We start from the raw sequence: 20,334 nt of genomic DNA on the forward strand, positions 1-20,334 counted from the left end.
GTAAATAAATACAATAGCATGAAATACAATGAACTGCACGTAAATTTCAAAGCACTGTACTTAATATTTACAAAAAATACACAGAAATAAGAAAAGAATACGCATTTGCAATCATAAGTGGTACAAAATACACTAATCCTTCAGTATCGTAGCTAACAATACAAAAAACGTGAAACAAAATGAAAACCAATCGTGTTGTTTTGCGTCATAACTCACTGCTGGGGACTACAGGCCAATTTATTAAACATTCTATACAACACTTGCAGATAAAAGTTTTAATTTAATAGCCAAGCCAATCGGTACCGACTAACAAAATAAATTAGTAAATCAATATGCAGGAACACAAAACAAAAAAAGGTTATTTACACCATCATACATACACACACACACACACACACACACACACACACACACACACTTACCTGTCTGGCTCGCTTCATTGATTAGTACACGCTAGTCACCTGCAGCCGGAATTTAACACCTGGATGGGTGTGAGGAAAACTACGAGACACCCAGAGAGAGAGAGAGAGAGAGAGAGAGAGAGAGAGAGAGAGAGAGAGAGAGAGAGAGAGAGAGAGAGAGAGAGAGAGACCTAAAAAGCTACCAGTTTTGTTTTCCTTTTGTTCGATCACTTTATGTGAAAAAATGGCAAAGAAATAAGAAAAATAGCATTGTTTGAGACAAAAAACGACAAAACATATATAAATGTATTAAACAAAATAATTTATTTATCTATCTTAATTATTTTTAATCGTCCTCTTTTAATTCGACATAAAAGCTTAACAAAAGATAAAACTAGTAAAGAAAAGGAACATCGAAGGTTTAAGTTTGTAAAATAAGAAAAAAAAAAGCTAAAATAAAGAACTACCAATGGTTCTTTCCCTTTTAGTTCAATAGAAAAAAAACTATAAAAGAATTTGAATCTTTTAAGGACAAGCGATCTCTCTCTTTTAGTTCAGTGGAAAAAGAAAATTAAAGGAATTTCAATCTTTTACATCTGAGCGATCTTTCTTTTAGTTTAACAGAAAAAAAAATTAGGAAATTAAAGGAATTCTAGTCTTTCAAATTAACAGAAAACAAAAACTATAAACAAGGTAAAGGAGCGTCGCCTTTGGGTATAGCGGCGACAGCATAAAATCAAGATGCGCAAATCGAAGAGAAGCACATCGTAAATCGGAACTGAAGCACAGGATCGCGTGACAGCCAATTGTTGACAGAAGTTGACGCCGAAGGAAAGAAAAAAAAATGCGAGGCAGAGGAAATAACAAGACCAGAAGGACGAGGAGCCGGAGAAGAAACAGAGAAGAAGGAGGAGGAGGAGGAGGAGGAGGAGGAATAGCAGAAAGATAAATAAAGTTGAAATTGATTGAGCCCAGGCGCCGCAGAAACAAGGTCAAACAGCGCCGGCAGGAAACCGTGGGGTAGGATCGAAGTCGCGGGAGGAGGAGGAGGAGGAGGAGGGGTGAGAAAGAAGAAAATGGGGACAAAGGGGAGAACGAGGAAAAGGGGTGGGAAAGAAGAAAAAGAACAACAACAAGAAGAACAACAACAAGAACAAGAACAAACATAAAAAGAAGGAAGAGGACAAGGATGAGGATGAGGAGGATGAGGAGGAAGAAGAGGAGGATGCAGGGACAGTAAGGTCAATATTCGTATCGTTACCTGTAATATGATGTGTTTGAAGGCTCGAGGGTGGCCGCCCCCCCAGGCCGTGACCCGCAGCGTGGCGGAGACGGCGCGCATTAGGAAGGGCAGGGTGAAGCAGAACCGCCGCTCCCAGGGATTACGGGCGTGCGAAGCCTTGAAAGAACCATACGGAGCCCTACTGCTGGGGGAACTGAGGCTAGGACACTACCACACACTCTACCACACACTACCACCACTCAGCCTACCTCTTACCGCTAGGAGGATTAAGGTTAGTACTGACAAGCCTAATTTTCACGGCTAATTGTCAGTGTAGAAGGGTTAGCGAAGGGCAGTACTATAGTCGCCCCCGGGGTTAGTTGATCTTGAAGCCACGCCCACCTCCTCCTTCTCCCTTTTAAGCGAGAAAGCTGATTGGTGCCCTCATAGTTTCCTTGAAGCTTCCCAAACCTTTTATATTTAAGAAAAACTGTGGATTTACATAAAGGCATCCATATGACTGTCGCCACGGGCCACATCTGCACTGGCGCGTGTTGTCATTCATATGGATGCATTTATGTAAATTAGGTAGGTCTGCTTCCATAGCTTTTCTGAAAGGTTAATACTTTAATATTATTGCTGTTTTCCTGTTGATATATTCGAAAATAGTTTTTTTTTTTTTATGTAAAAGGATTCTGACCTGGGACAACAACAACAAACATACAAAAAAGGTCCTCTGAGGTACCAGTCCCTAAAGAATGTCTTGAAATCTCCCTCTTGAAGCTTAGGGTAAGACTGACTGCCTAAGTGACAGAAAATAATCTTAGCTATAAAAATTTTGGAAGTGGCGAGAATGTTATGCGTGCGCCATTCAGCTTCCCCGCCTGAAGGGAGGAGGAGGCAGGGACGGGGCCTTCAGATCAGCTTAACTCGCGGCGACTGCAATATTACCAGACTTGGCGTTGACCGATCGGAGATGATCTGCTACTGGGAGAGTATTGGACCTCACTGCTGGGAGGATGAACTAACAAGTAAGGAAAGTACTCTTATACCTAATGATGGCTGCCAAATACTACAACACTGATGATAAAATGAGGTAATATTAACGCTAGAAGGATAATCATAAACCCGATTTTGAAAGGAAAGTAAGAAAAATTGATACTAAAAATCCAAAAGTTAATAATACTAATGTTGATAATCAGTACAAAAAATAAATAAATAAATGAAAGAAGTTTTAAAGATACTGACGTTTAGGATTGGAAATAATTCATATAAAGTAAAGAGAAGTTGAAAATATTGATGTTTTCGAGTGTCACGAATAACAAAGATACTGACGTTTACGACGGAAATAATTGACACGAGGTAAAAGTTAACGACTGGAATCAATTGACACACACAAAAAAAAAATAAAAAAACACGAACGTTAAAAATACCGACGCTTACGATCGAAAATAAACGAAGCCACGAATAAAAATAAACACACCATAAATAAAGAAAGAAAAAGAAGAGTGAGAGAGAAAAAGAAAAAAAAAAAAAAAGACAGGGTATTAAAAAGCTCTAAAAATGAAAAATGTTCCACTCTTGATATCCACGCTAAAAGGACAACCATTAACGCCATCAATTCACGCCAATGCTGGGGCCTAAAGGGACGATAAGGGACCCCGCGGTGCATGGCTTGCCCTCACCACGGAGCCTAAAGGAACGATATAAACCTTTAACGCTTTTATCATAACACGGAACAAGACTGAAGTTGATATTAAAGAAACTAATACACGATAAAATATGAGATAGTAAAAGTATGGTAATTGATTTTTTCTTTTTTTCTTTTTATATGTGGTTATAATTAAAAGGACAGTAATAAGGGAAAGGCTTTAAAAATATATAATAGGGATGATTTATGAATTCATGAGAGGTTAAAGGATTGATCTTCACTTTTTTCGTTTTTTTTTTTTCTTTTTGTGGTTATAATTAAAGGAACGATCATGAAAGAAAATACAAAAAAAAAAAAATGGTTATGAAATGGTTCGTGTTGGTGGTAATAATAATAATAATAATAATAATAATAATAATAATAATAATAATAATAATAATAATAATAATAATAATAATAATAACAAAAGAAAAGAAAAAGAAAAAATAATCCATAATCTTTACAGACTTTTCTTTTTATAATTTTCTGTGTGTGTGTGTGTGTGTGTGTGTGTGTGTGTGTGTGTGTGTGTGTGTGTGTGTGTGTGTGTGTGTGTGTGTGTGTGTGTGTGTGTGTGTGTGTGTGTGTTATACATTGTAATTCTGTTAACGAGAATACCTCCCTTACTTCATTAAATAAAGAAAAAAAAAGAGAGAAAGAGAGGAGAAAAGAAAAAAGAAAAAAATAATCACACAAGAGATCATAAAGAAGAGGAATGAAACTAAAATAATCAAAAGAAAAGAAAAATAAGAAAACTACAAAAAACAAAATAACATATAACAATAATAATAATAATAATAATAATAATAATAATAATAATAATAAAATTACTTTCACCTCTTCGTTTTTCTTGTGTAAACCTTTTCTGCTGGCAACACTGTTCTGAGGTTACTAAGGGGCACTGTTACCAACGCAGCGTACACACACACACACACACACACACACACACACACACACACACACACACGTCATCAGTTAACTTTTTACTAACAGGAAGGAAGGAAGGAAGAAAGAAGGAAGGAAGGAAGGAAGGAAAGAGGTAGAGGAAAAAAAACAGAGAAAAGAAGGGAGGAAAGGAATAACAAAAAAAAAAATAAGGAAGACAGGAAGGAAGGAAGGGAGTAAAAGAGAGGGAGTAAAGAACGAAAGAGAAGGAAGGAAGATAAGTAAAATAACGAAAACAGAGGAAAGGAATGAATGAATAAATAAATGAAACTAATCAACGAAAGAAGGACGAAACAAAGAAAGGAAAAAAGAAAAGATGGAATGGGAGAAGAACAGAAGGAAAGAAAGAAGAGATGATGATAAAGGAGGAATGGGAGAAAAGGAGGCAGATGAGGAGAAAGGAGAGAGGCACTTCAGTAAGCAGGGAGGGAGAAAAGGGAGAGAGAGAGAGAGAGAGAGAGAGAGAGAGAGAGAGAGAGAGAGAGAGAGAGAGAGAGAGAGAGAGAGAGAGAGAGAGAGAGAGAGAGAGAGAGAGAGAGAGTGTTTAGTAAAGTAGATAAAGAGAGGAGGTAAGTGGATTGCATAACTGAGAGAGAGAGAGAGAGAGAGAGAGAGAGAGAGAGAGAGAGAGAGAGAGAGAGAGAGAGAGAGAGAGAGAGAGAGAGAGACACAATGCTTGAAGTCTTTCTTCCTTAAGCTAGCAAGGTCGGATCAATTCTCTCTCTCTCTCTCTCTCTCTCTCTCTCTCTCTCTCTCTCTCTCTCTCTCTCTCTCTCTCTCTCTCTCTCTCTCTCTCTCTCTCACTTGGAAGAATTTTGTATTAGCATTCCTAACTCCCCTAGCCCTTCTCTCTCTCTCTCTCTCTCTCTCTCTCTCTCTCTCTCTCTCTCTCTCTCTCTCTCTCTCTCTCTCTCTCTCTATTTCACTCAGGTCGTTGTTCGTCCTGCCGTGAACGACTCGTAGGCACGATACCTTTCGTTTCCCAGGATGGACGGAGAATTTGAGTTGAGAAGCACGCGAGGAAGAGGAAGGCATAAGGAAGATGAAGAAAGGAAAGTGGGAAGAAAGGAAAAGAGGGAGAAGAAAGAAGAAAGACAAGGAATGAAAGAAGGGAAGGGAAGGAGAGAACAAAAAAAAAAGAATGAAGAGAGGAAATACGGAGGAAATTATTTAAGTAGACGGAAGAAGGAAGTGAGGAAAGGATGGTAAAGAAAGAATGAAAAGAAAGAGAAAGAAAGAAAGAAAGAAAGAAAGAAAGAAAGAAGGAAAGAAAAACAAAAGATAAGAAAGGAAATATAACAGAGAAAATGGAAAGAAGGAAAGGAAGGGAAGAAGAGAACAATAAGAAAATAGAGAAAATAAAAATGTATAGGGAAAGAAAATTAAGATATAAGTAAAAAGAAAATGAGAGAAAAATAAAAGTAAAAAAAAAAAGAAAGCAGAAAAAAACGAAAGTTAGGGAAAATTACGTATAAAAGAAGAAGAAGAAGAAGAAGAAGAAGAAGAAGAAGAAGAAGAAGAAGAAGAAGAAGAAGAAGAAGAAGAAGGAGAAGAAAAAGAAAAAGAAGAAAAAATAACTAAACTACAAGCAATAAAAAGAATGTAAATTAAAAAAGTGAACGAAAATGACAGAGAGAGAGAGAGAGAGAGAGAGAGAGAGAGAGAGAGAGAGAGAGAGAGAGAGAGAGAGAGAGAGAGCGCCCCTCCCTTCCTTCTAAGCTGTACAAGTCACGTCACGCATATCTAAACCCGTCACTTTTAAACCCGTCATTTTTATTCCCGTCATTCCTATTCCCGTCATTCCTATTCCCGTCACTTCTATTCCCGTCACTTCTATTCCCGTCACTTCTATTCCCGTCATTCCTATTCCCGTCACTTCTATTCCCGTCACTTCTATTCCCGTTAGTCTCGTCATTCCTGTTCCTGTCACTTCAGTTTGCGTCACTTTTCAACCCTTCAGTTCTTCCCGTCATGCACCGCTCGGAATAAATGTATGTTAAAAAAAAAAAGAAAGAAAGAAAGAAAATAAGAAAAAAAAACAGCAAAGTCATGGAGTTAATTTTCAGAAGGAACCCACACGTCACACACGCACACACGCACACACACGCACACGAAACTTTAGAGTGAAAGGAAAGGAATGAGAAAACACAAGAGACAGGCTGAATTAACAAAGCCATCATTCCAGGATAAATCAATAATCAAACCTACGTGCATTAAGGGGAACAAAAACCACAGACATTACAGGAGCACGCTATACCTCCATGCACGGCACACCAAACAAGGCAGCAGAAGGAAGCGCAACACAAGCAGGAAAGCAACTCGGGGCAAAACAGTGCAAGTAAAACCAAGCGACGAGTGACAATCAACAAAGCACCATGCTCCTCGTGCTCCGTTACCTTACCAGCACCCCGCCCCACACACACACACACACACACACACATGTACACCGCACACCCACACTCACACACACACACACGGGGCGAGGTGAAGCGGGGCGGGGCTGGACTTGCCTGCATAAAATAGTGCATAGCCGCGTGCGGGTGTCCCCCCTAGCGGCGTCCCCCTGAAGCAGAGGAGAGAGAGTTGCGTCACCACGGCAAGGGAGAAGCTCAGTCGTCTGGCCATGGCTGACCTTGCCGAGAGGGCCTGAAACACCACGCCCACTCAGCACACACAGACGGCCGCCCACTCTGCAGGACGCACCACACACACACACACACACACACACACACACACGTCTACTCAAACACGCTCGGTCTTTCCTTCTTGTCATGCCTGCTCTTCATTCCTTCGTCTCTATCTACATTCTTTACTATTCGTTCTTGTCAGCCTCTTAAACTATCACTGGACTAACGATACCTTTAAAAATTCTAATAACATTTCCTAAGGTGTGTTAAACCTACATAAACTGTAACGATAATGACGAGAACATCTTTGAAAAATCCTAATAACTTTCCCTACAGCCTGTTGAACTTAGAATCATGAGAATCCCTGACAGCTCCAACTGAAGCTTGTTATATTATCACTAGAGTCTCGAAATCACTCTACACAAGCAACTAAACACAAACACAACCCATTCAAAATCTCTATATTTCTGTTTCTCTCCTTTCATCGTCTCTTCACTATATTTTACAGTTCCTCCACTCACCACTCCCTCTCACAATACACAAACAGATGCCAGTCCTCTTCAGCAGACAGAGACGCACACTCAAACTTGCTATCTACGTATACTTCACTTATATCAACTCGCCAGTCTAAATGCTTACCATAATAGTACATTCCTACTCTAGTCCACTCACTACACACACACACACACACACACTGTCACTCACATCAACAGCGTACTATAAGAGGATACTACAACGTAAAACACACATTCCTATCGACGCTATATATTCTGACGTCGACAAAATCTCCGTCGTTGCGCGCCAAACCCTTTGTCGTCCTTCGCGCGCCGTCACACATCTCCTACCTACACATTGAAAGCTCTCCAGTGCATTCACAGTTCATCAAAACCACAACATTTTACCTTTACCGTACACTAAGCGAGTCATCCTACAATACCTTGGCTAAACGCAGGTCAAGAAGCACAGTGACGCTGCCAAGACGTATTTCCAAACATTTTAGACTCAAAGGGACCATTCTCAAGGGCCGCACAGATTATTTGGGTTCTCGTAAATGTTGCTGTTGTTTTTTCTCTCTCATTGATGTTGTAGTCATTGTTAAACTATCAGTAAAATCGTTAAAACAGCCTTGAAAACTAATAGAGACTTAATCAATAAAATCAAGAAAGCACACTTGAAAACCCGCACTCATTTTCACTGGAGCCTTTTGAAAACAGTCGAAATAAGACGCTGAAATGTTTGATACTGTCTATAGAACAACTTACATAGGAGACCAATAAATGCATCTTACCCATCGCTGTAGCACATAAACATTAACACAATACAACAGAATCACATGAAAAACAGCAATATTTCAAAGTTAAACATCAGTAACCTTACACCTCCCTCAACCACTTCATTAGGTGTTAAACTTTAAAGTAAGCATCGACTCTGAATAAGGATAATAGACGGAATGCAAGTGGCAGTAGTGTATGAGCCTTGATTCTAAATGCGTTTGTCAATAAGGGATTCAATACTCTTTAGCTAGGCTTTAGAAGGATTTGCAAAGCGCTTGTTGACACTCCGCAAACCCCGCAGATCCCACGGACTGTGTTGACAAGAGTCTTCGGGGGTTTCTGATTTTGTTGCAGAGAGAGAGAGAGAGAGAGAGAGAGAGAGAGAGAGAGAGAGAGAGAGAGAGAGAGAGAGAGAGAGAGAGAGAGAGAGAGAGAGAGAGAGAGGTTTCCATTTTAAGTTCATTTTTTAAGTCGTAAAATCTCAACATGATAAATAAAAAAAAATACATAATTATAATGTTCAAATAACAATACGTAGAAGCATACATAACAACACAGTCTTAACATAAAAACAACGAACACAAACGCACATTAAACAAACACAGGGATAAACAAACATCTACTAACACACATACACTAACAAACAAAGCCTACACAACTGACTACAAACAAACAAACAAACACTCACACGAACACACACTACAGGCCGTATCCTTAAACACCTCATTCTCTCATCAGAAACATTTTCAAAGACCACGTGGATGAATGAGCAGGTTCTCAAGAGTGTTTTGTCCTCTAGAATCATGAAAACAGCCTCGAAATCCTAAGCTTGGCACTGTTGAGTATAATAACTGCATATGAAGAGAGAAACACACACTAAAACTTCTATTCCTATTTTATTTCAAAGTATTTTTATCCTATATGATACAGAAGCTTTGTTAAATCACCAGAATCATAAAAAACACCCTTGAAAACACAACTTTGACGCTGTATAATGTAAGGGGTGTTTAGGAATACGGGCACTGAGACACAAACATACACAACACAAAAGACATCAACAGCCTGGGATAAACAGGTGCTAGAAACGAGGATATAACATGTGGCGGTCTCTGCAGTCTGTGGCACCCTAAGAAGTGGCACAGAGCCGCCATGTCATGCGCATCATGCAAAGGGAAGGGAGGGAAGGGAGGCAGAAACACAGGAAGTCCCAAAAATTAGATAAAGAGAGCAAGGTTTAAGATAATGGTAAAGGACATGAAGGAGTTACCCGTTGAAAAAAATGCACGTTTTCTTTCTCTATTTTCTCATTGTCCTTAAATAACTTACGTTTTCTCTGACTTGACACGTATTATTACGTTGTAGAGGAGTAACACGAAGGGAACACAAAAGGAGGGACAAACAGCAGCAGACCTTTTGGCCCTTACGAGGAGGATGAAAAGGAGGAGAGGAGGACGAGTAGAGGAGGAATAAGAGGGACAAATTATGCTGTAAGTGGTGTAATGTGTGTGTGTGTGTGTGTGTGTGTGTGTGTGTGTGTGTGTGTGTGTGTGTGTGTGTGTGTGTGTGTGTGTGTGTGTGTGTGTGTGTGTGTTGCTACCGCCATAGCCAAGTGTTTTTTGTCTTGCCTCGTTCTTTTCTTCCATAAAAAAAACATATATAACAAAAAACAAAAACAAACAGCACATTTATACAAACATAAACTGAATCGTTCAAAACTTTCACCTCCAAAAGAAAAATTTTCGATGTATACGATAATTTTTCTTTATACCAACGAAATCGCAACACTGAACATAGAAGGAAAACATCGTACCTTAAACACTTGAAAAACGTACCTGTACTCCTTAAAATTGACAAGATGTTACTAAATGAAGTTAATAGAATTAGAACGTTCAAAATATGTGAAATAATGGAATAAAAAATCTTGAATAATGAAAGATGAGATAAAAAAAAATAAGCGAAAAATATATTGCTTTAATGAAAAACAGTCTTAAATATTGAACGATGAGATAAAAAAAATATATATATAAATAAAATAGCGTGAAAAAAATAAATAAATATTGAAAGATAATACATGGAAATACGGAAAATGTACAGAATTAATGGCAAAACAGTTCTAATCATTGACCGATGAGAGCATAAACTGAAAATATCAATTAAATCGTGGAAAAGGTTTAAATAATGAAAGGAAAGAGTAAAAAGCGTCAGGAATATATCACGGTATTAATACGTACATAAAATCCTGAATATTTACCGCGAGAAAAGAAGAATCAATGAGAAAATGATGGACGCAAAATGAAATGAACACCAAGGCGGGAAAAATTTTTATGCTGTATTGACATGAGAATGCATCAGGAAATTAAATCCACAGAGAGAGAGAGAGAGAGAGAGAGAGAGAGAGAGAGAGAGAGAGAGAGAGAGAGAGAGAGAGAGAGAGAGAGAGAGAGAGAGAGAGAGAGAGAGAGAGAGAGAGACTTTTATCAGCCTTTTGAGATACATGCATAAGAAAAGAACTAATATATTTACTGTAGCTCAGAGAGAGAGAGAGAGAGAGAGAGAGAGAGAGAGAGAGAGAGAGAGAGATAGTCAAGGTTGCCAGCTGAACTTAAAATAACTTTGAATACGTTTCATGATCCCGTGATAAGTGGTTTTATTTCACTTTACTTTATTTCAGAATAGCAGAAGTAAAATTAAAAGAAATGAGAAAACAGATAATTGAGGAAAATGATAATGATGAAGATAATGATGACAACTGACGATGATAAGGATGACGAGGATAATGATGATAATGATAATGATGATGATGATGATGCTAATGGTGACAAGTAACAATGGCGATGAAAGCAATGACGACAACAGTGACAATTGCAGTAATGGTGAATGATGTTGATAGTGATGATGTGGAAAATGACGATAATAATGAAAATAATCCTGAAACAATCAAATCTATTCTTACATATGTATTTATTTATTTTAGTTTTTTTTTTTCTTATTCTTTTCTTCCTTTTTTTTTTCTCTCGCAGTTTCGAACATAAAATACCGAAATATTCCAGAGCAAATAGATTTCTGTTGCATATTTACTGCTCTTCCTTTAGTTAAATATGTGTATTATTATTATTATTATTATTATTATTATTATTATTATTATTATTATTATTATTATTATTACAACAATGATCTCTTTTCTCACGGTCGCCAGCACGGAGGAAGGAACAAACTTAATGACAGTTCAAGAATACGAAAAATAAACATCTAAGAAATAAAAATAAATATAAAAATAAAACCCTGAAAGACAAGATACAATCTAAAAAAAATAATAATAATAATAATAAATAAATAATAATAGTAATAATAATAAAAGAACTACACGGAAAGAAAAAATCTACAATATATTTAATCATACAGCTACAAAATAGATTACCCTTTAAAAATATATGTATATCTACACCATTAATTAATACATATTTTACGTGGAAATTGCAATGGGGGAAAAGAAAAAATATATCATTTATTCTATTCACCTTAAAATGAAACTACGTGAGTGAGCCTTAAGCAAACACAAATATAAATGACTTTACTGTTTATCATACTGGCATTGTGCAATTAATTTAATATTTTAATGTGAGAGTTAATTTGGGGAGATTTGTGGTAATGAGAGAGAGAGAGAGAGAGAGAGAGAGAGAGAGAGAGAGAGAGAGAGAGAGAGAGAGAGAGAGAGAGAGAGAGAGAGAGAGAGAGAGAGAGAAAAAGCATGAAAAATAGTAGAAGATAAAGAAAGAAAACTAGAATGAAATATCAGAGAGAGAGAGAGAGAGAGAGAGAGAGAGAGAGAGAGAGAGAGAGAGAGAGAGAGAGAGAGAGAGAGAAGGGGGGTGGGGGGGCGCATACCTTATACAAACACCAGAGGGACACGGCACAGTAGACTGCAAGGACCCTCCATATCCAGGGGCTGCTTAGGCAAGACACGGAGGCGTACACTGTGGTGAGCGCCCCTGGGGGAGAGAGGGAGAGTGAGAGTGAGAGTGAGAGTGAGAGGGAGAGGGAGAGGGGGAAAGAAAGGACGTGAGGCGAAAGGAAGGATAAAATTTGTATTCTTAACACTTTCCTCTCCTCTTCCTCTCCTCTTCCTCTTCTTCCTCATAAAGCTTGTTTTAAAAAGGTACACAAATGAATTGCCGCATTCCAATTGGTGCTTTCCTCCATGAGTGTTGAGAATTCCTGTTAAATTACCACTGCAATCATAAAACTACCATTGAACACTATCATTACCGCTACTGGAGCTTGCTGGAATTAGCCAAGAGGAGACGATGAAGCGTTTAAGAATACTGACCTGAATGCTGGGTGTGATATATGAGGGGATGATAGGAAGAGTGAGGGATACAGGCGTGGAGATTAAAGACATACATACATACATAGTTGGTTAGTTGTTTATTAATGGAGGACATAGGAAAGGAGATAAAAGACATAGATACATACATACATACATACATACATACATACATACATACATACATATATTTGTTTATTGGCCACAACAGTATGAGAATTTTAAGTAAACTATATGTTCCGATAAAGTCTGATAGCGTACACACACACACACACACACACACACACACACACACACACACACACACACACACACACACACACACACACACACACACACTGGCTTGAGTCACAGGTGGATAACGTTACGTGGCATTCAAGACTCAGGTGTTGCGTGACGCTTTCTATTCTTGTCACGCTCACCTGCCGTTAAGTGCGCCAAGTTTGCACCGTGACGCTCAAGAACTGTGTTGGTGACGTTATTTTTTGTTATTTTTTTCTTTTTTATAGTGTTATTGAGGTATTTTATGTTGTTGTTTTATTTTCCGTTGTGTTTTGATGTTATTTATTTATTTATTTCGTTGTTATGGTGCTAGTTCATTATATTCTCTTTCTATGTCATTTTTTTTTATTGCTACGTAAAGTTTTCATTATAATATTGTCGTTTTTTTTTTTTTTTTTTTTTTTAGTTATTGTTATCATCTTCCGTTACGCCAAGTTTACATTAAGTTTTCTCTAAGTTATCGTTCCTTTAGCATAATTGCACTGCGTTATACCGTTGCCTCGCCACTACGTCACTCCGCTGTTCTTTAATTTATTACTTACTGACTGCTACCTAATATTACTTGAGTCTTCGCTTCGTTAAAACCTTTATTGCATCAAAACATTACGTTATTCAACAATTACGTCGTTTATCACAAAGAAGTACAAGTGATTACAAGGCATGACAAAAAGTATGACACACAAAACAAAGGAAAAAAAAAATGTAAACAGCACTCACTCCCTCACTCTAACAAGGAAACAAAGAAAAACAAGAAAAGAGGCAATATTTCTAACGACCCACTGCGTCTTACAATGCTAAAGCTGCGTCATTCTTTACAAAGGAACAAGAGTCATTACAGGGAGTAACAAAAAGTAACACGCCTGAAACAAACAACGATGAATCCAACAACAACAACAACAACAACAACAACGGTAACCTCTTAAAACAATAAATAAATAAATAAATAAATAAATAAATAAATAAATAAAATTGATCGCTAAGTTCTTTTTTTTGTTCAGATATACAAATAAATAAATAAATGAAAAAAAAATAAGTAAGCAAATAAATAAATACGACTGCAACATTTTTCCTTCATATTGTTACTTAAAAATCTCCATCTCCATTAAATGTTTTGTCTTACGATCTTTTGTTCAAATTCATAAAATAGACGAACGAATAAACAAACACATTAACAAATAAACAAATAAATAAACCGCACAATTTTTTCCTACATACTGTTACTTGTTAGTCAAGAGTCTGCACCTCATTAAAACCTTCCTACTGTGATGTTCTTTAGTTCAAATATATAAAATAAATAAATAAATAAATGAATAAATAAATACAACACAATTTCACCCACATACTTTTACCAATTACTTAAAAATCCCCACTAATATTTTTTTCCTCCCACGATGTCCTTTTGTTCAAATAAACAGACAGACAGACAAATAAACAACTAAACAAACAAATAAACAAGAAAATTCTACCATTATACGTTTACCTTAAAAAAAAATAATCAAATCAACACTCTTCTTTCCATATATAAAAACAAAACCACGCAAAATCAATCAATAAATAAGAAAAAAACTGACGAATAAAATAACACCAACTCTTAATTCAAAACTTCTACCCATTAAATCCTTTGCTCTACACCGTTCACTTATCTTGCCCCCTTACGTAACACTCACAGGGGATGAAGATGTGCCCGATGCAGGTGTATAGAGGCATGAATTATTTAGGTCATGAGGTGGACTCTGACCTTCGCCGTGTGTGTGTGTGTGTGTAAGAAACAAAGGCTAAGACTGACTAAAGGGCGCGAGACGATGGGAGGGAGGAGGAAGGAAGGAATGGAGGGAGGGATGGATGAAGGGACAGGGGAGGAAGTTGATAATAACAGAGAGAGAGAGAGAGAGAGAGAAAGAGAGAGAATTTAAAGATCAACTCTTTCTCACCTGCACTGCATCATTACAGTTAACAATATTTGCGTGACAAACTCTCTCTCTCTCTCTCTCTCTCTCTCTCTCTCTCTCTCTCTCTCTCTCTCTCTCTCTCTCTCTCTCTCTCTCTCTCTCTCTTGTAAGGCTTCACAAAGGTCCACCGTCACCTGAGCGAAATAGTAACCCCGTTCATTCGCCACTCGCCTCAACACGATCAATAACAAGACATTAGTGAATTCTCTGACAAGGAATCTACTAAATACACTTCGACTTGCCACATTTTCTATCGTCAAACAAACTTTAAACCGTCTCTTTTTCTTCCACCTCTTACTAATCTTCCTACTACAACTACTACTACTACTACTACTACTACTACTACTACTGCTGCTGCTACTACTAACGCTAATCACTAACTCTAAATCATCTGTTCTTCTCCTCTTCTTCCTCCTCCTCCTCCTCCTCCTCCTCTTACTCCTACTCCTACTACTACTATCTAACTATCTATCTATATATCTATCTGACTATCTATTTATATCTATGTGTGGCTATCTATCTACCTATCTTTATCTATCTCTTTATCTATCCATCTATCTTTTTATCTATCTATCTATCAATCTCTTTACCTACCCATCTATCTATCCACCTATCTATCCATCTATTTATTTATCTATCTACCTATCTATCTCCTTCAATTAACGCCACACTTACTAATACATTCTGGCTAAGATTTACAAAGGGTACCCAAATAATATGCATTAAAATTCTATCAAAGTTCTCTGTAATGATAAAAAGTAAAGCGCTCTTTTTTTTTATTATTCAGTGCTTTAGTGATGTGGATGATTATTTTATTGGAGAATTGAAAAATATTAAACGTATAAATAAATGATTACAATACAAACAACAAACGCCATGATTCATTGTATGCGTGCAAGCTGTATTTTTCCTAATCTCTCTCTCTCTCTCTCTCTCTCTCTCTCTCTCTCTCTCTCTCTCTCTCTCTCTCTCTCTCTCTCTCTCTCTCTCTCTCTAATACCTTCACCCAGCCTGTCCCTCGCGTCACTTCATACATAATGCAACACACCAAGTCTCACTCACACGCAGAGATGCAAAGGCCAACATATTTTACCTCTCTCTCTCTCTCTCTCTCTCTCTCTCTCTCTCTCTCTCTCTCTTTTTCCCGCGATATTTTCTTACTAAGCAGCAGAGAAATCCGGTATGCGAAGTTATTCTCTCCGTTTTCTGTTGAGTTAGGCCAGGTAGGGATAACTATTTCTCTCTCTCTCTCTCTCTCTCTCTCTCTCTCTCTCTCTCTCTCTCTCTCTCTCTCTCTCTCTCTCTCTCTCTCTCTCTCTCTCTTGGCATTTGATATTCATGTCATTAAGTGTTTATCATATCAGCATTTCGTATTATATCTTTGTGTTGTCATGTTTTCTTTTACGTATTCATGTTTTTTTTCTAGTTATAGCATTTAGTATTTCTTTTTCCATTCTAGTATTTATTTTTTTAGCATTAATTTAGATTACGTATCCGTCTACCTACCTTTATTCCTTGAAATGCTTTACGTTTTCTTTTCTTTTAGGGAGAGACAATCACCGTTTTTTTTTTTTTTTATCTAGTATTTAATTGTTTAGCATCATTTTAGTTACGTATCTGTCTGTCTATCTATATTCCTTGCAATTCTTAACTTTTATTTTTTTAGGGAGAGGCAATTTGCGTTTTTCTTCTTCTTTTTCATTCTTTTCTGTCCTTGGTCTGTCTTGTTTATGCATAAGAAAACAACTATTCCTATCAACTTTATAGAAGCCGCACTTACTTCATTTTTATGTCAAGGCAACTTTCATTCACCTCTTTTTTTAATCAACCAATAAACGTTAAGTTCTATTTCCCTCCCATTATGTATTTATCACTTATTTAGAAGCAACCCTAATGCTTTTTCCGTGTCAAGGTAACTTTCTTTCACTTCCTAGCTATTTATAAACGCTATTTTCCTAATTCTATTCTTCTATTATACATGTATTATTAATTTTTTTTATATTAGAACCAATATTAAGTTTGTTTTCATGTCAAGGTAACTTTCTTTCACTTTTACTCTTTTTTTAAACGCTGCCTCCGCTTTTTCACTTTTACTAATTCTAGTGACTACATTTCATCCTTCCTTTACGAACGTTCATCCTCCCTCCTCCCTCCTCCCACACGCGCCAAGATGCATCGACTCACAGAAGAGACAGAAAAAGCTAGGCTAATGTTTTTCTTTCCTCTTCTACGTCGAAAAGCCTAGAATAAGTTTATTTTCGTAGCGATTATCGATACACACACTCACACACACACACACACACACACACACACACACACACACACACACACACACACATGGTAACACTTCCCTAACTATCAGAACAATCCATATAATCAATGTAATTTGTTTCTAGTTATGTTCCACAGCACCACTCCTCTTCCTGCTCGACTACTGCTGCTGCTGTTACTACTACTACTACTACTACTACTACTACTACTACTACTACACTACTACTCACTACGACCACCACATGCACACATATCCATCTGCCCACACGCACACACATACATGGACACATATGTAGATAGAGAGAGACAGATAGATAGATAGATAGGTAGATAGATGGATAGAAGGATACACAGACAGACAGACAGATAGATAGAGAAATAGATAGATAGATAGATAAACAGACTGGTAGATAAATAAACAGATTTGAAACACACACACACACACAAAAAAAAAAAAAAAAATGCCCTTTCCGCCTCTCCCCCCTCCACCCTTCCAACACCTAACCCTTTCCAACAACCCACCACCTCTCCTCCACACACACACACACACACACACACACACACACACACACACACATATCCCGTCACTCACCGAAGCTCTGCGTGATCCAGATCCCAAACATGTCAAGGTGCAGCAGGGACTTATAACAAGATTCCCCTGCGCGGTGGGTTCATGAACAGGTGGTAGATAGTGGAGCCTACCCAGGGGCTGACCGTCGACACCAGGTGGATCCAGGGCAGGACCGGCACCGTGATGTCAGACCAGGGCAGCAGCGTCGGCCACCACAGCAGGATATACAGCATGGGCACGCCTGGGGAGAAAGAAAACGGGAGTTGTGAGGTGAGCGTGTTATTTTGGTTCTTGTGTTATCGTTGTTGTTGTTGTTGTTGTTTGGATGGTGTGGTATTATGAGTGGCATTTCTTCTTCTTCTTCTTCTTCTTCTTTTCTCTTCCTCAACACTCCTACTCGGCTGTTATTGTTGTTGTTGTTGTTGTTGTTGTTTTGGAGGGAAGAGGCGCGCAGCAATACCAATAAGTATTCTTCTTCTTCATCTTCTTCTTTTTCTTCTTCTTCCTCTTCCCTCCTCCTCGATAGCCCTACTCAGCTATATCACCTTCCCTCCTACCTCACCCTCCCACCCTTCCTCTTCTTCCTATTTCCTATTTTTTACTTATTGGTATGCCTTTAACAATAAGAATTATATAAAAGAGTATATAAGATAGAAAAAAATGAATGAACGATAAAGCAATGGGGAAAGATAGTCGTGTAGGTAAGACAATGGACAGAATATTTGAAAGAAAGAAGAGATAAAGAAAAAAGACAACATAATGAATGACTGTTAAATAAGAAACACAAAAAAAATAATGATAATAATAAATAACAATGAAAGGTAAAGTGACAGAGAGGTAAGATAAGGAAAACAATGAGCGTGACAATGAAAAATAAAGAGTGACAATGAACTACACCAAGAAAGAAAACATTATAGTGAAATAAAATCAGAAAGAGAAAAAAAAAGATAAAGAAAATAATGAAAACAACAATAAAACGAATCAAGGAAAAAAATAAGTAATGAAAAACAAAAGGAAAAAAAGCCAGAGCGAAATAAGAATAAGTAAAAATCATGAAAGTGGCAAAGGAAACAAGTGACGATGAAATGAATAAAGAAAAAAGTGACACTGAGATAAAACTAGAAAAAATGAGAATGAAAACAAGATAAGGGTCACGGCACTTGATGATAATGATAAGAAGACTGACCCGGGGACTATCAGAAAGAGAAAGAGAGAGAGGAGGGGTTCCCTATCAGTGCGGGAGATAAGATGAGGACCCCGCCCACCACAGCAATGCGTCAAAAGAATGGACGAGCGAGATTAAAGCAATTGCTATCATTATTTTTACAAAGCCACGCAGCGTTGACTGTTGAATTGTCGAATGATATGAATGAATGCACGAGTGAATGAAATTAATGAATGCATGATATGATGCATAGCGGATTTGTGCAGTAAATAAGCACTTTGGACTCTAAAAAAAAAAAAAAATGCTTATATATCAAATTTCTAACCCAAATCAAATCAACATATCACAAAATAAATAAATAAATAAAATAAATAAGATAAAAAAGTTGAATGTTTTGCTTTTCAACCCAACACCACAAAATTGAACTGAACGGCTGTGTCTGTGTAAATCTGCCTCTATGCCATGAAGAGACAGGACCTAACTTGCTTAATGAGTTGTTTCTCCACCTCTCGTGAAGCTCAGACTTATGACGTTCAACATGTACTTCTATATCACACAGCAAAACCATAATAGAAAACGTAACGGTTTGGAATAGAAGATTTATGTACTTGTGTGATGGTCCCTCCTTGCAGTGACGTGGCATACAGTGAGTTCAGGCCACACTCATCATTTGGCTTGTACCTAACACTGCCGGGCCATGCCAGTGCACCAGTTTGGAATATAAACACCAAACTATTACTTGTAACTATGATTTCTACAACATTTGGAATAAAAACGTACAACCATCATTTATATCAGTTTGGAATATAAATATCAGGCTATTATTTCAACTGATTTGAAATACGCATGTTAAACCATTATTTACATCACTTTTGACTATGAATATCAAACTATAATTTATATCCCTTTGGAATACGAATATATTTATGTCAGCCTTGAATATAAATGTCAAACTATAAGTTTTATCCCTTTAGAATAGAAATATGAAAAAATGATTAGTATCAGTTTGGAATATAAACATCAAAATATTATCTGTATCAATTTGAAATATATCAAACTATTATTTCTATGAATCAGGAACACAAATACTATTCAAATGACCTAATAATACGATATATGGGTAGTTTTGAGCTATAAGTCTTTATTTACTCCATTAACCCACTAAGCTCGAGCCAGGACGCATGCGCAGTTCAGCAGTGACTTAGTGGGCGAGTAACTTGTGAAAGTGACGTGAGTAAAAGTGGATCATGCGTCTGGCAAAGTGCACCAGGTCATATCTCAGGCCAAACTATCGTACCACAGCCACTAAATGGAGAAAAATGCATTTCAAACTGCCCCTTTCTCTCTCTCTCTCTCTCTCTCTCTCTCTCTCTCTCTCTCTCTCTCTCTCTCTCTCTCTCTCTCAGACCAAACACGCACACATACTTACTTAAGGTAAGCCGAACACACACACACACACACACACACACACACACACACACACACACACACACACACACACACACACGTGCATCAGACAAGTGAACAAACGATTTTTTCTTTTGCCTGATAAAACAGCAATACAAAGCAACGCCCTTCCTCTCTTCCTTCCTCCCTTCCTTCCTTCCTCCCTC

The 20,334-nt window shown here is 37.5% G+C and overlaps 1 protein-coding gene across 1 annotated transcript in view; it reads right to left on the minus strand.

Moving 5' to 3' along the window:
• LOC135091004 (progestin and adipoQ receptor family member 4-like) overlaps positions 1–20,334 on the minus strand; it is a 35,983-nt gene that overhangs the window by 9,204 nt on the left and 6,445 nt on the right. Inside the window, 4 exon segments of the mRNA XM_063988287.1 lie at positions 1,663–1,800; positions 12,045–12,148; positions 17,578–17,644; positions 17,646–17,797. Coding sequence (XP_063844357.1) covers positions 1,663–1,800; positions 12,045–12,148; positions 17,578–17,644; positions 17,646–17,797 — 461 coding nt within the window.

This window comes from Scylla paramamosain, chromosome 36, assembly GCF_035594125.1.
Source record: "Scylla paramamosain isolate STU-SP2022 chromosome 36, ASM3559412v1, whole genome shotgun sequence".
NCBI classification, from domain to species: Eukaryota; Metazoa; Arthropoda; class Malacostraca; order Decapoda; family Portunidae; genus Scylla; species Scylla paramamosain.